This window comes from Lupinus angustifolius, chromosome LG03 (genome assembly GCF_001865875.1).
Source record: "Lupinus angustifolius cultivar Tanjil chromosome LG03, LupAngTanjil_v1.0, whole genome shotgun sequence".
Taxonomy (NCBI): Eukaryota; Viridiplantae; Streptophyta; class Magnoliopsida; order Fabales; family Fabaceae; genus Lupinus; species Lupinus angustifolius.
In genome coordinates this window covers 5,779,185-5,797,406 of record NC_032011.1, presented here as the reverse complement: position 1 = coordinate 5,797,406, position 18,222 = coordinate 5,779,185, and the positions used below count along the sequence as shown (strand labels likewise).

Below are 18,222 nucleotides of genomic sequence, written 5' to 3'. Positions count from 1 at the left end.
TAGCATTGAGTATCTAGGCCATATTATTTCTGAAGGAGGGGTGGCTGCTGACACTTCTAAGATAGAGGTTGTGAAGACTTGGCCTCAACTAGTCAATATTAAGGGTTTGAGGGGATTCTTAGGGCTCACAGGATACTACAGAAGATTTGTTCAGAATTATGGCAAGTTAGTCAAGTCTCTCACTGATCTTCTTAGGAAGGACTCATTCCTTTGAACTAAATATACCACCACTGCTTTTGAGGGGTTGAAGGCTGCTTTGATGGAGATTCCCATGTTGGTTGTCCCCAATTTCAATAAGCAATTTGTAGTAGAAACTGATGCTTCTAGTATGGGCCTATGGGCTGTCCTGATGCAAGAGGGCAGACCTCTAGCTTTTTGGAGCAAGGGGTTATCAGTGAAGGCTCAATAGAAATCAGTGTATGAAAGGGAGATCATGGCTCTAGTTCAAGCTATTTAGAAGTGGAGGCATTATCTGCTAGGGAGACATTTCATTATTAGAACTGACCAAAAGAGTTTAAAGTTCTTGACTGATCAGAAATTGTTCACTGATGAGCAGTTCAAATGGGCTATCAAATTGGTAGGCTTGGACTTTGAAATTCAATATAAGCCAGGTAGTGAGAATTTTGCAGCAGATGCTCTATCTAGGAGGCTTATGTATTCAACTATCTCTATAGTGAATCATGAAGAGGTGAACAATTGGGTTCAAGAGGTTCAGAGAGATCCTAAGTGGAGGAAAATAATGCAGGATCTACTTATTTCTCCTACTGCTCATCCAGGATTTGAGATCAAGAAGGGGGTGTTGTACTATAAAGATAGGTTGGTGATATCTTAGACTTCAAATAGGGCCCCTTTGATTTGAGATCAAGAATGTCATGAAACTCCTACTGGTGGGCACTCAGGGTATTTCAGAACATACAAGAAGATCTCTAGTTTCTTGTTTTGAGAGGGTATGAGGAAGGATGTCAAGGAGTTTGTGGAGAGTTGTAATACTTGCCAGAGGAATAAGTACTCCACCTTAGCCCCTGCTGAATTGCTTCAACCTTTACCTATTCCTCTACAGGTGTGGATGGACATCTCTATGGATTTCATAGGAGGACTCCCTAGGGTGAAGGGTAAAGATACTGCATATGTGGTGGTGGATAGGTTAACCAAATATGCTCATTTTTTTGCTTTGGGACATCCTTATTTAGCAAAGGAGGTGTCTGCTCTGTTTGTAAGAGAGGGGGTGAAGTTGCATGGGTTCCCTAACACTATTGTCTCTGATAGGGATCCCTTGTTCTTAAGCCAATTTTGGAAGGAGCTTTCTAAAATGGCAGTAACTCAATTAAAATTAAGCACATCCTACCATCCTCAGATTGATGGTCAAACTGAGGTGACTAACAGGTGTTTGGAGATCTACTTGAGGTGTTTTGCAGGGCCTAAGCTCAGGCAATGGGCAGATTGGTTGCATTGGGCTGAATTTTGGTTTAATTCAAGCTACAATAGTTCAGTTGGGATGACCCCTTTCAGGGCCTTGTATGGGAGAGAACCTCCTATATTGTTGAAGGCTGGAACTATCCCTTCTAAGGTGGAAGAAGTCAACAAGCTATATACTGAGTCAGAATTTGATGAAGCAATATGCTGATAAGCATAAAAGATTGGTAGTATTTGAGGTGGAAGATTGAGTTTTCCTCAAGCTGCAACCATACAAGATGAAATCTTTAGCTGTTAGACCTTATGCTAAGTTGGGCCCAAGATATTATGGACCTTACAAAGTAGTTAAAAGAGTAGGGTCTGTGGCTTATCACTTGGAGCTACCTCTGGACTCAAAAATCCATCCAGTCTTCCATGTATCCTTGTTTAAGAAGGCTCTTAAACCTGATCAACACCCTCAACCCCTCCCACCTATGCTGAATGAGGAATTAGAATTGGAAGTGGAACCAGAGAAGATCATAAACAAAAGAGAAGATGAGTGGGGTAATGAAGAGGTACTGATCAAGTGGCAGAATTTACCTAATCATGAATGCTCTTGGGAAATGGCTGCTACACTATAAGACAGATTTCCTATTTTCCTACTTAAGGACAAGTTAGAATGTTTAGGGGGGTATTGATAAGGCTAATACCAGGCCAATGATTAAAAACGTGTATAAAAGGGGAAAGGGGAAAGTTCGGATAGAATAACCAACTTTCCCTTTCTACCATTGGGTAGTTAGAATCAGTTAGGGAACTAACTGCTATTAATAGCATAACAATTAGGAGGGGAGGTAGATTTTGGAACTCAACCAAACTGATTCAGGAATCAGTGGTGGGGAAAGGGGATCCAGGGATCCTTGTATGCTTCCAATCTTGTAATTCTTCTTCTTTCATTCTTAATTCAATAAAATGTAGAGTTCTGCCAAGAATTCCACTGATTCTGGCTTAGGGACATTTCCTTTCAATCTTTTTCTTACTAGTATAGATACCATCTATCAGTATATTTGTTACTAGTGTTGCTATTAACTCAGCATTGTGATTTATACTTTTGTTAAAATGGCATTGCATTTTTTGGGTAAATCTATTACATAATTTTTTTACACTACAAAGTACAAGCAAATATTTATCTTTCTTCTTTCACTTTAGGCTTCTAACTTTCTATCTGTTCTTTAGGACTTTGCCAAATATCTCCAGGGAAGAATTCGAGTTGATATTTGATGAGCTGGATGATACTCATGATGTGAAGGTAATATTTGGTGCATTTTGTTGGAACGGAGTGCTAGAATCCTTACCAGGTTTCAGTTGTCTTGTGTCCATTTGGGATTGGGATCGAGTAGATTTTCTAGCTTCTTTGTGGGTGTCTCTGATTATTGGTAGACTTTGCTGCATGTTTCTTGTTCTTCATTTTTGTTTGTCCTTATATTTAGTTTTCGTCTTTATGTTATTGAGGATTTCTTATCCTCTTACATTTGCACTATTCTCTCTCTCTTAATAAATTCTTTCGTAAAATGCCTGTTTGGTTATGTTTTATGGACAGTGATATTTATGTGTACAAATGCATGTTTACACAAAATGTTTATGCCTATAATCTCTCATGTAAATTAATGGCTTTTTACTTTCAGATCAATAAGGATGAATTTGCTGATATTTGCAATGCCATTGCTTTAAAATTCCAGAAGGAGGATTGTGTAAGTTCAAATATTCCAAATGCAAAACATTTGGAAGTTCATCCGAATGTAATGTAATAATGAAGATGAACATTGTAGCATCTTTAATACTTTCCAGTTTTGTTACAGCTATCTTACTTTGAGTACTTAGCATTCTACCATTCTCCTACCTCAAAGAAATTGAAGGCCTTCGTGAAGAGCCCCATGTTTGGATACCTAGTGTCCTTCATTCTCTTGCTGAATCTGGGTGCTGTTATTGTTGAGACAACGGTATAGCATGTTTTAAAATATAAATACAGACTCCCATTTTTTTTGCTTACTCTGATTTTATGTTAAAGTCACATCCACATGTTGATATTTTGTATTGATTCACAATTGCAGCTTGATATACAAAATAGTTCTGCTCAAAAGGTGTGGCAAGTGGTTGAGTTCGTTTTTGGTAAGGACATCCATACATTGTAAATGTATGTCCTTGCTAGGTCTTGATGTTTCAGTGTGTGTTTGGTTTGGAGGAGTTAATGGTACTTGATTTATTTTTTATTTTGAGACAGCTTCAACGGAGCAATTAAGCTCTCTTGACTAAGTTTCTCTGCTTCACTATTTTCTATGCAGTGGCATTTTAATCTTTTATATGTAACTGTATCATATCAATGAAATATTTAGATTACAAGTTATAATTTTAGGGTCCAGAAAATTCAATATATTTTGCATTACTTGTATAAAAAATGACAGTGGCTTTTAATATTTACATTTTGGTTGTATGTGAAAATGATTGTAGCTCAACTCTATTCCTATTTGAGTGCATTTTAAATAAAGTTTATTATGTGAGTTTGTGTAACTCAACTGCATGTTTCATCCCCCTCTACCATTAGTGGTTTGTCAGTAAGACTCCATAGAACTGCTAAAGAGTTAGCCGATTCTTTATTTTGCTTTGTTGCTTTTTATTTCATTGTAACAGATAAAATGTTAAATTTTAACTGTACTTTCACTCTAACTGTTGAACATTCCCTTCTGTTTTACAGGGTGGATATACGTAATAGAAATGGCTCTAAAGGTTTATTCATTTGGATTTGAGAACTACTGGCGAGATGGTCAAAATCGCTTTGATTTTATTATCACGTTGATAATCGGTAATTAATTTCAACTGTCTGTATTTTCTTTTCTTATCTGGTTGAATTCAAGCAATTTATTTCTATTCTTGCGAAATATTAGTGACCCTGATGTGTCTAGAATATGCTGTTATATGTTCATAATAATTGCATTCTTTTTTAGACCCTGAACTTGTATATTATGTGAGAAAACCCAGTTTTTAAGGGTGTGTTTTGGTGCTCGGCCTGACAGTCAAATTTTTGCAGTCATTGGAGAAACTATAACTTTTGCTTCGCCTGATGGACAGACTTTTTTTTCAAATGGAGAATGGTATGGACTTTCAGCTGTGAATGTTCATGTATTCCATTGTGTTTTTTTGGAGCTTGCTGGCTGTTCTTGTATTTATATGTCTCTGTAGTTTTTTTGGAGGAGAAAATCTTACCCTCTTATCTTGTAATCCTCTTCCTTAATGAATTTCTTTTTCTATAAAATAATAATAATGAATTTTGTCATTGGCACTGTAGGATTTCATTGAAGATTCAACTACATACTGCTTCTCCTTTCCTTTTTTCAGGATTCGTTACCTTCTTCTTGCAAGAATGTTGAGGTTGATAAGGCTTCTAATGCATGTCAAGCAATATCGAGGCTTTGTTGCAACTTTCTTAACTCTTATACCAAGTTTGATGCCATACCTTGGGATCATATTTTGTGTCATGTGTATTTATTGTTCACTCGGTGTACAGGTGAATGAAATGGTTGTTTTTGTTGATCATTATCTAATTCGTACACAGATTAACAAATCCAGTTATGAGTTCATTTTCCCCTTTCCATCGCAATGATATGCTTCTCTCTTTCTAATTATTGGTACTATCAATGCATTAACTTTCAATTTATCTTTGAACTTGGTAGATGTTTGGCGGAATGGTTAATGCTGGAAACCCCAAATTGGATGCAACAGATCTTGCTGATAATGAGTATCCTTTGTTCATCGATAAAGCTATCTCCTTTTAGCTTGTAGTAGTTGATTCGATCCACACATCTCTTCTTCACAGCACTCCCACAATTTTTAACTCATAATTCCATTTGTTTTATTGAACATGACTTTTTTTCTCGGGGATGCCAGTAGGATTTGATCAACAAAATTATCTATAGGTTGCTTCTGACTTGAAACTATTGCTGGTGTAAACGGTGTTCTTCTTGACAAAAAATAGCTATTTGCTTTTTAATTTCAATGATTATCCAAATGGAATGGTGACACTTTTCAATTTGCTAGTCATGGGGAACTGGCAAGCATGGATGCAGGTATGGAAAGTGCTGTCACCAATCCTTGTCACTTTCAGTGTCATCTTATAGTCCATAATGATGTCATGAGTTGTGCAGTTGCTGCAGGCTCATCACTATTTTCATGGAAATCTTTTTGTGTGTTCCAGTAACAATTTGTCTGACAGCTATATTCGTGTTGTTTGGAACTCAGGGATATTTTATTGTACTTTTGTGGTAAATTTGGCTACTTGTTAGTAATTGAGAATCTAACAGGATGAGTAGTTCCTCCCAATGATTTACATTTTACTCAGATAATTTTTTGTGCTCTATTCCAAAGGTTTTAATTTAGTATTTGTGTACAACAACAGCCAAACCTTTATCCCATTAGGTGGGGTCGACTAATGGATCGAACAACATCATAATGCTCTATCATAAATCATGTTCATCGATAAAACATTAAAGTCTGTTTTAATCATTTCGCCTATAGCTTTTCTTGGTCCCCTCTTCCTTATGTGTTGGACTAGCCTCTATTTGATATGCTCTCCTTACGAGGGCTTCTACCAGTCTGCTCCACACATGTCTAAATTACTTAAGGTGTGATTCTACCATCTTTTCTACAATACGAGCTACTCCAACTTTCTCCCTAATACATTCATTTATAATCATATCTTGTCTAATGTGTCCACTCATTCAACGCAACATTCTCATCTTTGCTACATGGAATCTATGCTCTTGTGACCATTTTATCGCCCAACATTTAGTCTCATATAATATTGCAGGTCTTATATCTGTGCGGTAAAATTTCCCCTGAAGCTTGAGTGGCACTTTTTTATCACATATGACACTTGAAGCACTCCGCCATTTCATCCAACCCGCTTGAATCCTATGGTTCATATTTCTGTCAATTTCCCCATCGTCTTGTAAGATTGACCCAAGATATCTAAATCTTAAATTAGGATTTGTGTATTAGGGAATAATGTTACTGATTAGTTTATAATATAAGCCAATTGTGTTAGTTGTGCTAGAGCTCTATAAATACAGCTGCCCTCTCTTTGTAATAATAATCTTTATAATAATAGAAGTTTGGATTTCGTTTCTATCTCTCTAGGAACAGTTAGCAGTTACGTGTTTTGCTTGAGATAATGGAGATCCTATTGAGATTAGCGAATCAACAATTACCTTAGTACGCATGAAATACTGGATATGGAGCTCGAGCCCTTTGTAACGGAACAAAGTTGTGAGCATTTCCAATTTGACAATGCCAAAGAAAGTAATAAGTACATGCACCAGATCTAGTACTTGAGCAATTATGGACATTTTTAATCAAATTTAAACTATTCACAGTTCCTGTAGTGGAGAAACAGGAAGCTGGGGTGTTTAAGCTTCATAAACCTATTTATGGGTTGAAGCAGACACCAAGGTAGCTGTTTGAAAAACTTAGGGAAACTCTATTTTCCCTTGTCTAAATTTCTTGCTGCATGTGACTAATGTCATATTTTAGGATGTCTATTCACATCAGTTAGTCATTGCAATTAGTTGTCATCTTAACTTTTATTTTTGTTTCATGAATATTATTAAAATCTTTAGTTTTCTTTATTATGAGTTTCCTGTATTATTATTGTACAGTATATCTTAATTAGGAGATCATGTACATAATTAGGGGATACTGTAAATAATTAGGAGATTTTATATGATTCTTATAATCAAATATCTATGGGAGAGGCTCCTCTAAAGTGCAGTTTCACTTCACAGTCTAATGTAAATAAATCTTGACAAGATTCTTGTTCAGATTCAGTGATTGAGTATAACTATCTCAATCATTCATTATATTCAATGGTTTAGATTTGTGTGCTTTAAGCAAAATGTGTTAGAGGAGTCAACTTAATTATTTATTGTACCATTTATGTATATAACTAAGTGTGCTGAAAGCCAACTTCTCTAAAGTAATTCAGCCATACTCTATTCTCACTTCTCAGCTTTAAGTATGTTATTGTCAAATCAAACTTATTAAATAGACCGACCCCACCTAGTGGGATAAAGACTTCGTTATTATTGTTATTGTCAAATCAAACTTATATATGTTCTTATAGGTTTATTCGTTTTCTATTTCAGAGCTACAAGGAATTAAGTGGGACTGCTTGGAGTTATGCATACTTCATTAGCTTCTACTTGATAACAGTTTTGCTGCTTTTGAATTTGGTATGGTGTACTTGTGGTTATGTAATACCTTATAGTTCCATTGGCACTAATGTGGAATACAAAATGTATATCAGGAATGAGAAGTTACTAACATACAATGATTCTCATTCTGACATGGAGACCTACTAATTCTTTAAAATTACAAGTTTACCTTGCAATTAGTAGTTCTAATTTTTTTTATAACAGAACAGAGTTATATGAAATCATGTTAATTAATACTTTCATGACTAATAGAAGGGAATGAAATAGGGTGAATTTTGATACCATGCCCAAATTTGCCTTGTCTTAATAAATTGATTATGTTTCATAATTAGTTATGACTTTTCCCTGTATTTCAGGTTGTTGCTTTTGTCTTGGAGGCATTCTTTGCTGAAATTGATATTGAGTCAGCAGAAACTTGTGATGAACCAGACAAGGTTTTTATTTAATCGTGAACACTTATGAATAAGGAAATATAACTTGCTGTGTTGTCAAACAACTGTGTACTTGTGCATAATGAATTGATATGTAGTTTGGTTCGAAATTAATTTTTTTAAACAGTTGCACCAGATTTTTAGTGATTCATATCATATGCAATTAGCGGTACACATAGTGTATTTTCCTTAATTCTAGGAGAGTTTTAAATCAGTAGTCACTATTCATGTAAATTAGGGAACTTATCATCATTGTTAGTTATGTATGATTGCAATTTTCAGATAAATATGAGTTGTTACTTACACATGCTCACAGACTTCTCTATAAGCTGCATGATAACAAACTGCACTCAAGTGCAACTTTTTTCGGAATAAATGTGATTATCACACCCTACATTATATGCAACGATCATTATCAGTGGATTTGTGGAAAGAAGTTTTATTAAATTTTGCTAGAAATGGGTACCACCGACTTGAAAGCAGATCCTGAATATATTTCTCTTGCAAGTCTTTTTGAGGCATGTACCTGGAAATTTATTGCTTGATTCTAAAACAAGTTATCCACATTACAACTTTTGGTTCTCCAAGGGTATTTTTTTCATTAACGTAACTCATTCATTTCAACATCATTTGTTTGTTCTTAATTCTTAATGCCATTAGTACATCATACGTTGTTGACTAGTTTACATTTATAGCTTTAATATGTTCAAATTCTAACCTTTTATTTGATATCTCAATATAGGAAGTTGAAGGAGATAAATTTCGGAGACGGTCTGTCGGGTATGTATGGCAGGCAATATTAGTGTGGTTGTCAACTTTTGTGTTTCTTCTGGCAGATGAAAACTTGCTCCTTTTATATCTTCAAAAGACCAACTCATCCTAAAAGCTTTAGTTGTACGGTGAAGACATATAAATAAGTTTATATCTCTAACATGCCAACTCATGCAAGAGCCTTTTGGGCTTCAAGTGTGGACAAAGCCACAGTGGCTTTGGTCGGTGAAGACATATAAACAGTTTTATATCTCTAACATGCCACCTAGAGCCTTTTGGGATTCAAGTGTGGACAAAGTCACACATGCTCACTTTACCTTAAACTGAAATTTAATTTAATTATGAGGATGAGATGGTAATGATTGAACTCCTGGCCACTTAATCATGCTGTGATATTATGCCAAAAAACCAATTCAACCTAAAAGCTTAAGTTGTTATTTTGAAAGCATATGAATGGTTTTATGCCTCTTTTTGATTTGCTGCAGCACAAAAACACGAAGCCAGAGGGTTGATGCACTTCTTCATCATATGTTGAGTGCTGAGTTATGTCAAACTGAGTCTTCCGATCCACCAAACTGAGATAAAATCATTTTCCAGGTAAAACAATGAAACTTCACAAATATCTATAGATTTCAATTTTTCCATTGCTAGTAATATAACTGTTTCCTAGCTTTTTATCCTTCAACTGAATAAAACAACAACGATTTAGTTTAGCTGATAGGATATTGTGTTTTAGCTATTTTAGGAGGGTTCCTCATCCTCAGTTTCTGTGTTTTGGCTCTTCATAGTAATTCTATATTTTCTGGGTTTGTGTTTTCTCAATTCTGTTTGAATAAAATTTCCTGCTACAAACATGTTTCGAAATCCGGAATACATTATAGCACCAAGCATAGAGTTTATATAATACATATGCTTTTAGGTGAAACAAGAAAGTTACCATGCTGCACATCTAGAACGCTAAGGTACCAGCTTCAGGTCCTATCTAATATTTAAAATTGGTTAACAGCATGGGCAGCTTTGTGGGTGTAATCATGTTTCTGGGATCTAAAGTTGACCATGCTTTCTTCATACTTGGGAAAATCAAGTAAGAAGTAAAACAAAGGAGGGACGAAAGAGTGAAAAATCATGATGTTATTTTGATGGGGAAATTGCAACCCCCCTTGGTTACTAATGAAAACTTAAAACTTAGTTATGCATATGCTTGCTCTACTACACTCATGGAAAGAGTTGTGATGATATTAATAGTCAATAGACTATACACTCAAGTTATATGCCCACTTTTGTTTCTAATTATGGGCATGTTTACTTAAACCATAGTCACCTAATATGCAGTTCTCTTTGGTACGGTACAGCCGTACAGGTATGAGTACATAGTACGCGGTATATTATCCTGTTAAATACTGGTACATTAGGGGTATACTCACTAGGATTTGTATAGCTCCTTGCACAGCCGTTTCTAATGTTACTTCTTGGAGGTTTGAATCAACATTGCTTCACCATACGAGAAATATACCAAGATAAAATTCTTTCTTGTTTGTTGTAACTCATGTAATTGAGTGCACATCACCAATTACTCTTATTTTCTTTATTCTTTCTTTAACTTAAACTGTAGGTAAAAATTAGGTTCGTCCCTTATGAGAACCAATTCGCAAAAGAACCACAAATTGGTACGCAAGAACCAATTCACAGTTCTCTACCAATCTGAGAGAATTGTATTTTAATGACTTAAACAACTTAACTAACCTCTTATTCAGTTTTTTAACATGCTAAAAACAGCTTATAGAAAAAGTCATAAGCTATTTTCATAAGATGTTCTCATAAGTCTCTTTATGCCCAGAGTCATGTCCTCTCATTGAGCTTCCTTGTATCATTTCAGGTTGTAGATCAGTGCCAATGCAGTATCTTATGTCATGGCGAACCTTATTTTTTATTGTTTAACAATTCACACAAGGATTCCACCTTATTGTGTAAAGTTTGTGCAGATTTTCATGTGCTGTATGACTCATGCTATTATGCTTTGTGATTGACTATAGGGAAAGGAAGGCCTAACTTTTTCAGCACATGATAAATGCTTTGATTAGTTTGTGCTAAATGGGATTACATCATTAAGTAGCAGGATTGTATTTTCAACCACACTGCATAGATGTCTTATTTAGTCTGTGTATTGTAATTGCAACCTTTTTCTTTATTCTTTTAATCCTTCCCAAATTTGATTTGTACTACCAGTACAACTAATAAAATACCATATGGTGAGAGTTTAGAAAAATGTATCTCATAGTATCAAGATTAACTTATCTCCTTGAATCACTCATGGACTCAAACGTGACACAAACCATCACCAAAATAGCACCATCATCACTCCCTACACTGCAGAATGCAGATGATGTTGTACTATCACTATTGTGCCGCAAACGATGTGACAGATCAATTAACACATTCAAATTTTTTGAGGGATTAAAATGGATCTTCACATATTAGATGACTTTTTTCTAAGCTTGTTGGTCGAGAAAATGGAAACATGGATTTTTTTATTTTTTATTTTATTTTCAACGTTTAGGTTTTAGAAGCTGCTTTTTTTATTTGTATTGATAAATTATATTGTCAGTACATATATCATTTTCTCATTAAATAAAGAGTTTTCCCATGAAAATTTAGTTTGGCAAGTATCCATACATTAGAAAAACACTTATATTAGTGAGAACTTTCTCATACTAGTTTTACCGGAGGATATCTTCTCTTCCAAAAGAGTGTATCACTCTATATGTCACTACTTGTAATTGGTCAAAAAAATATTTACTTATTACATTTTTAACTTCAATATATTTTTTCAACCAATCACAATTAATGGTACACTGAGTGGCATAATATATGGGACAACAAATATGCTCCGAATTTTACTTTATTCAGAAATTAATATTTTCCAGCAAAAAAAGAAACATAGGTGCAATAACATCCAGTGAGATATACATTATTGAAAGCAGAAAGCCAATATAAATTCATTACATAAACTTTTCCTACACATATAATTAAGCTCCCTTGTACATTCTGTTTATCAGTATCAGTGTATCACAAAATTAGAAATAATACTGTCCATAAATCTCTCCAATCCATGCTACCACACTATATATATATTTACTCAACTAATCACTCCACTGTAATATTGGCTAATGACTACTATGAAGAGTTGAAAACAAACATGGCTCCTATGCAGTCCTTTATATCAAGAATGAAATCATATTCATATGTTATTGCATAATGTCAATATTCTTTACCACAGTTTTTGCTAACAAAGTTGTTTGAAACTTTCATTACGTGACTCCATCCCTTGATTCTGGCCAATCTGCATGACTGCTTAATAAATATCGAATCGGTCGATGAACTTTCATATGGGACCATTCCATATGAATCAGAAAACTCCTTCATTCCTCCAACTAAGAATTGCCAAACTAAAGCACCTGCTCCAGACCTGTTTTTCTTGGCAGATTTATAGATGATGTCTGAGATTGTTTTATGCATCTTTTCTCGGTTAGATAATGTAAAGTTCGCCATCGTCTCGGATAATCCGTATTCGGAGAACAAGACAGGCTTCTTCAATACAGTGTCACCATCTTCAATGTGAGAACGCATCCACTTGTAGACAAATTTCAGTTGATCTTCAAATTCTTGATCAGGAAACCTATGGAAAATTAATAAATAATTAAAGGATAAAGTATAGAAGAAAATGCTATTTAATGAAAACTTTGGATGTCTACTTCTGAATAAAATTCTGAAGATAGATATTAAAGGGCTCAAGTAAAAATTTCAAAAACTCTTGCAGCAGTAGTTAACCAATTAGGACAAACAAGAGAAACTCATACCAGATAATCTTGAAACCTCCCTTCTGCAGGGTGTAACATGGTTATAAATACCGAACCGGCCAATTCATCCAGTAAACCGGTTCTTATACCAGAACGGTATGAAAATTATAGCATACATGTAATTAAACTGGAAAAATCCGGAAACTACCAGTTAAAACCGGTTAAAGTGCATCCTACAGTACTGGTCAAAACCGGTTTGGGATTGAAAAATGTTCATATTCTTTAAAATGACACATTCAAGATTCAAACCTTGAACCTAATAGTTGTTTGTAACATGGTCATCCATTGAACCATTTCAATGATTTGAGTTATATGTTACAAATAATAATACTTATATTTATAAATTTATTGTATTTATAATAAAATATATAATTAACCAGTATAAGATTTAATTAGTAGACCACTAGCTGAACTAGTATATCGCTATACCAGTACTTTGACTGGGACAATATTAATAACATTGGGTTGTGTTACTTCTAAAATTTTGGTACCATTTTCTTATGACTTTAAGCAATCTAAAACTACAGATATAGCAGAATTCATGCAATGCTTCTTACCATTGGTCAGGATAGATATGGACAGAGGTGAAGTCGATATTTGTGGTTTTAGAGTTCCGAATAAAATCTGATCCAAGTTTGGATGCCCAATACTCAGGGTTGACAGTCAAATCTTTCGGGTCATTAGGACCATAAAAACCTTCAAGCCCGATAGTCAGCAGATGGTTCTTGTCAATCAATTTGACAAAAGCTGACATTTCTTCTATCCACTCCTGAAATTCTATCATAATTAAGTATAGTGTAGCATACTCAGATATCTCTATAAGAAGCAGAAACACCGGTTATGCTTTTCTTTGTTTAAGAAACCATAGCAAAAACGAAACAGAATTCACCCTTAGTTTCCCCCCTCTTCCTTTTCCATGAATTTACATTCTGTTATATTTTAGTTATTCCGGTTGAAAGATTAAGGATTACAGTGTTACAATGAACATCACAAAAATGTCTAATAATTGAGTATAGATAGTAGCCTTAGTTCTTAATATCAAATTGAGCCAAATACAGGTATAAAACTGTGAGCTTCTGTGGGTGGAGGAAATGACCCGAACAGCATATAGTTCATCAGTTATCATAAATAACTTAATGAATAAAGAAAGTTGAGGACAGAAAAAGGAATTTGAACTTTTCAGTGTCCCCATGCAAGCTCAAGAAACATGTAACACACTAAAATGGAACATACTTTTTTTCTGTAAATGTTTGAACGGGTTAAAGCCAGGAGCAGGACTTACTTGAAGAGTGTCACCGGAAAGATCAGACATGCAACGAGGTTCATTAATCAACTCCCAACCAAAAATTGTGGGATCATTTCTATATTCAATTCCGTTGATCGTATTTTTCCTTGTCAAAACAGCCTACAGGGAAATTGAGAAGAAACTGTTAATTTATCTTTCAGAAGAGCCGGAAGGTTTTCAATTCACAAACATGCATCTAAAACTGAAATGCTCAGTAAAATAAAAAATGAGAAGAGTGTCACTCATATAATTTAGCATGTAAAGGAAGAGAACTACATATAATCATAAATTTAACCCAGGCAAGCACGATAGACAAGCTTAACAACAGTTACTTGTTTTATGAAGTGTTAAAGCAATCATACATCCACTTTGTTACAACTAAAAGTATTGCCAATACAGCAATTTCATAATTTCCAATCTCGACTCTTGAGTTTTAACCAGATCGTAGCATCTTTATAAAGTTCCGGACTATGGTCAAGAAAAGTGTAAATCATTTCGTATGTTTTAAGTTTGGTATATGTAAGGAAACAGTAAGATAGTTTGCCTTATGACCTGGAGGTCATGGGTTCAAATCCTCAAAATGACCTCTTCATTTGTGAGGGTAAGGCTGCATGTATCTATACTCCCCAGACCCCACTAGGTGGGACCTTTGTGCAGTGTGCCGCACTTTATACATGGAAACGGAAAGCATAAAGTATTTGGAGAAGATTAAGAAATACATTTGTTTATTAATTGTTTTAATAAAAGAGAAAGAAGGTTATGTATGCATCATGATTCAGCCTGGTCTACTCCTTTAGGAGGGAAATCTGACAGTTAAAAAAGTTATTGCAATGCTACAACAGCCTGTTGTATTGCTGTTCACAGTTCTTAAGACACAGATAATAAAAAATTACGTGTTGATAAGCTTATGCATCATAAGAGACAAACTGGTAACAGAAGTATCATCAATCAGGCTCGCAGATGACAAATAAAGGCATTTAATTATGCAAAAAGATGTGAAGAACAATAATATTTAGTTATTACTGGTAAACCCAAGGGTTATTTAACCCCTTACAAAATAAATATGTAGGAATTTTTCGTTATGTTTTAGTTTTTCAGAAAAAATGAGAGCAACTATGATGAAAACAACTATGAGTGCCACATAAGAAGGAACTATGTGACTGTCCAACGGGAACAGTGGGTGGGGAGAAAGAGAAAAGAAACAAAGTAGAAAGACAGACATGTTATACCTTGATGTAATTCTTGAAATAAGATCGTATTGATGGATCGAAGAAGAAAGAATCATTGGATGAGCTTATCCCTATCCCTTCTTGCCATGCCCATTTGACATACTGATTCTTCCCACCATACGCGTTCAAGTCATTCACTAAGCTAAGAAGCAGCCGAATTCCATGTTGTCTTGCTTCTGCTATGACATAATCCAAGGCCTGCCAAACACCAAACCTTAGGATGGTATTCATTCATATAAAAAATAATGCTAAACAGTAAACAACTTACTGCATAGGCAAAAAGAATTACCAGTAATACAACAACAGGTTTTTCAGTTCATAAAGCACACGGAAAGACAGATTCGGGCAGAAAAAGTCTCAACAGAAACCATAATAAACTTTTAAATTACTATAGTGAGACACTTTCTGAAAATTTAGCAAACCATAATTACACATTGCTTCTTTCACAAAACTTGTAAATTTTGGAATGTCATTCATAAACTACATTTTAGTCAGATGTCAGAATTACCAACACTAACTTCGGGATAATTTCGAAAGTGATAGACTGATTAAGGATGGCAGTAGGGGAATGGGGAATAACACAAGTCCAACATATTTTATGCTGAACCACCTAGCTAAAAGATGTAATTTTAGAAGCACTAAATAAAACTAAGAAAAATTACATTCAAACCAATTCTACTTCGATTCCAACCACACAGATAGTATACTTGTCACTTTTTATTTGTACTCTATCAACTTTTATTTGTATTCTATCACTTCTGTTGATATCATATTATTTATCACTTTCCATGAACAACAGTATTTATACCTATATCCTCTATTAACCACAAGTCCATAACAACATAAGCTCTAGAGGACAAGCGTTATAGTTCATGTCATATTTTATATATCCGTGGCTATAAATTACAATCGGTAACTCAACCAAAGTTTGGTGGTTTCTTGCAATTGCATTTCCCCGTAATTTTCTGCAATTTCAGTAAATGCAATGCAGCCCTGACCATAATCACAATCTAAAACCATGATGACAACCCTAGATTGTTCTTTACATAAATTCTGCATAGTTTGGTCCTTCCCTACCCAGGATGATCTCATGACCAAGTTTGATCACCCATTATTATGCATATCAAGTTTTGCAAGAGCGCAAATAAACAATTACAAACACAATTTCAGGAAAAAGAGATAAGGATAACTGAGTTGTCAATAAAAAAATCAAGAAAAAGAAAACCCAAGAATAAAAAACCAAAACTACACTAGACACAACCAAAAAAATTTACTTTATGTCTGTACCCGGCATGAATCTCGGAAAGGACACACACAAAAACATAATCAGGATTAATTCAAGGAACAACATAATACAAAATTGCAAAAACCATGAACTATATACAAACAACTAAACAATACCTTGAATGTTTGTTCATTGAACCGACCAGGTGAAATTTGAAGGGCTTTATAGTCACCATCATTGAATGCCCAAGTTCGACAAACAGTGAGACCCATGTCTGCACCATTTTTCAGCATTTCACGGACTCTTGGTCTTGTTTCCTCATCCACCGATTGGGCCATTAACCAATAAGAATTCCACCCATTAACATAAAACGCTTTTCCATCCAACATAAACTGTGTCCCATTTCTCCCCACAAAAGACAACGTTGGAACTTCATCAAAACTAAACAACGCTATCCCTCCAAAAGACATGTAAATCAAAACAACAATCATTCCAAACCCCAGAATTTGATAAAATACACCATTTCCTGAAACAATTGTTTTCTCTCTCTGTGTGTGCATATGTGTTGCAGAAGATTGAGGGCGAAATTCAACAAATTGAGGAGATTTCATGATACCCTTTTGGCCCTTCATTCAGAAAGTTAGTGCTTTGGTGAGAATTGTTGGAGATTTCTGAACCTGAAAATCTAGACCCCAGAGAAGAATTTTGGTTGTTCTTGATACCCCAAATGGTTAAAGAATGTAGATCTCTCTGGGTAGTTATGAGAGTGAGAGTGGAGTTAAAATAAACTTTAACTTTAATGAGTTTACACAAAATTCAGTGATTCCAACAGAATGTGCATTAAGACAATTTTGTCAGGTTTGTTCTTTGGTGTAATAAGCTATTCTAAATAAGTGATTTTATAGAGTGAGTTAAGTGGAAAAAATAAATGAGTAGTGATTGCAATTCTGCTTCCACCTCATAGAAGGGAGTGAAGAAACTGATAGAGAATCACATGCTTATCTCTTCAAAGTCAAAAATAAAGGATGGGTTGTGTTGAAAGGAAAAAATAAATAAAGTGAGAATGATGGTTAAGTTTGTGGTGCAATGTTTGCATCAGATGGAAATTAGTTTGGTAATTACTACTAACTTAGATCTGGGAATTGGAAAGAACGGAAGCTATATGGGCTATTTTGTCATGGACATATTTTATCCCAAAATTATGTCACTTAGTGTATCATTATTTATTATTGTTCAAAAAAATATTTAGTTATTTAATTTTTAATTTAAATATATTTTTTAAATCAATCACAACTTAAGTACAGATACAGTTTTTGAATAGATGACGGCAAGCTGTTCTGTTCCAACCTTTATTCGGTGTTAAAATCCTTAGGAATAACATTACAGATCTATAACACAGTTCAATGTCATTAAGTACGTGGTTATCCTCATTAAAATATATTTTTACTTTGTTCACATTATTGAGTTATGCAAGGAATACACAAGAAGAAGATCAGTTTTGAGTAGATGTTTTGTATTTAAAAATATAAAATTAGAATCTCCTCATACTGAGATAAGTTATATTCTGTGATTATTAAAATCATAATATGTGTACTTGTTTCTTAGTTTTTTGAAATATTTTTATAAAAATAATTAAATATGATATAAATTATAATTTTAGTAGTAGATTCTCATAAAATTATTATTTTTGAAGAGAACTTTTTTGGTGGTACTTGACTTCGAGTAAGTCAAAAATATAAATAAGTTCTTTACCTAAAAGTAATAAACCCTTA

At 34.4% G+C, this 18,222-nt stretch overlaps 2 protein-coding genes across 4 annotated transcripts in view; one reads left to right on the top strand and one right to left on the bottom strand.

Moving 5' to 3' along the window:
- Positions 1 to 18,222, top strand: part of LOC109343247 (two pore calcium channel protein 1) — a 49,285-nt gene that overhangs the window by 16,658 nt on the left and 14,405 nt on the right. Inside the window, exons 11-24 of one of the 3 annotated variants that reach the window (XM_019581460.1) lie at positions 2,626 to 2,698; positions 3,075 to 3,140; positions 3,249 to 3,389; positions 3,501 to 3,558; positions 4,142 to 4,249; positions 4,475 to 4,538; positions 4,783 to 4,951; positions 5,118 to 5,182; positions 5,420 to 5,510; positions 7,584 to 7,670; positions 8,009 to 8,086; positions 8,826 to 8,863; positions 9,340 to 9,451; positions 10,731 to 11,113. In XM_019581460.1, the coding sequence (XP_019437005.1) occupies positions 2,626 to 2,698; positions 3,075 to 3,140; positions 3,249 to 3,389; positions 3,501 to 3,558; positions 4,142 to 4,249; positions 4,475 to 4,538; positions 4,783 to 4,951; positions 5,118 to 5,182; positions 5,420 to 5,510; positions 7,584 to 7,670; positions 8,009 to 8,086; positions 8,826 to 8,863; positions 9,340 to 9,433 (1,132 nt within the window). In that variant the 3' untranslated portion in view covers positions 9,434 to 9,451; positions 10,731 to 11,113. Of the gene's footprint in view, positions 1 to 2,625; positions 2,699 to 3,074; positions 3,141 to 3,248; positions 3,390 to 3,500; positions 3,559 to 4,141; positions 4,250 to 4,474; positions 4,539 to 4,782; positions 4,952 to 5,117; positions 5,183 to 5,419; positions 5,511 to 7,583; positions 7,671 to 8,008; positions 8,087 to 8,825; positions 8,864 to 9,339; positions 9,452 to 10,630; positions 10,656 to 10,730; positions 11,114 to 18,222 lie in introns of those variants that run through there. The other 2 variants (XM_019581462.1, XM_019581461.1) reach the window with 2 other exon arrangements.
- LOC109343249 (mannan endo-1,4-beta-mannosidase 2-like) lies at positions 11,888 to 17,580 on the bottom strand. Its single transcript, XM_019581463.1, has 5 exons — positions 16,627 to 17,580; positions 15,226 to 15,423; positions 13,994 to 14,116; positions 13,269 to 13,480; positions 11,888 to 12,530 (listed from the first exon to the last, which is right to left on the bottom strand). The coding sequence occupies exons 1-5, from the start codon at positions 17,080 to 17,082 to the stop codon at positions 12,113 to 12,115; spliced, it is 1,407 nt and encodes a 468-aa protein (XP_019437008.1). The 5' UTR covers positions 17,083 to 17,580; the 3' UTR covers positions 11,888 to 12,112.

What these genes read in the sequence shown, in the direction of transcription:
- LOC109343249 (XM_019581463.1), bottom strand. Translation starts at nt 17,082, where the DNA reads ATGAAGGGCCAAAAGGGTATCATGAAATCTCCTCAATTTGTTGAATTT. An exon ending in TCAATGAACAAACATTCAAG is followed by an intron (nt 15,424 to 16,626) that starts GTATTGTTTAGT and finishes GGTGTTTGGCAG; the next exon opens with GCCTTGGATTATGTCATAGC. An exon ending in CATATCTATCCTGACCAATG is followed by an intron (nt 12,531 to 13,268) that starts GTAAGAAGCATT and finishes AATTTTCCATAG; the next exon opens with GTTTCCTGATCAAGAATTTG.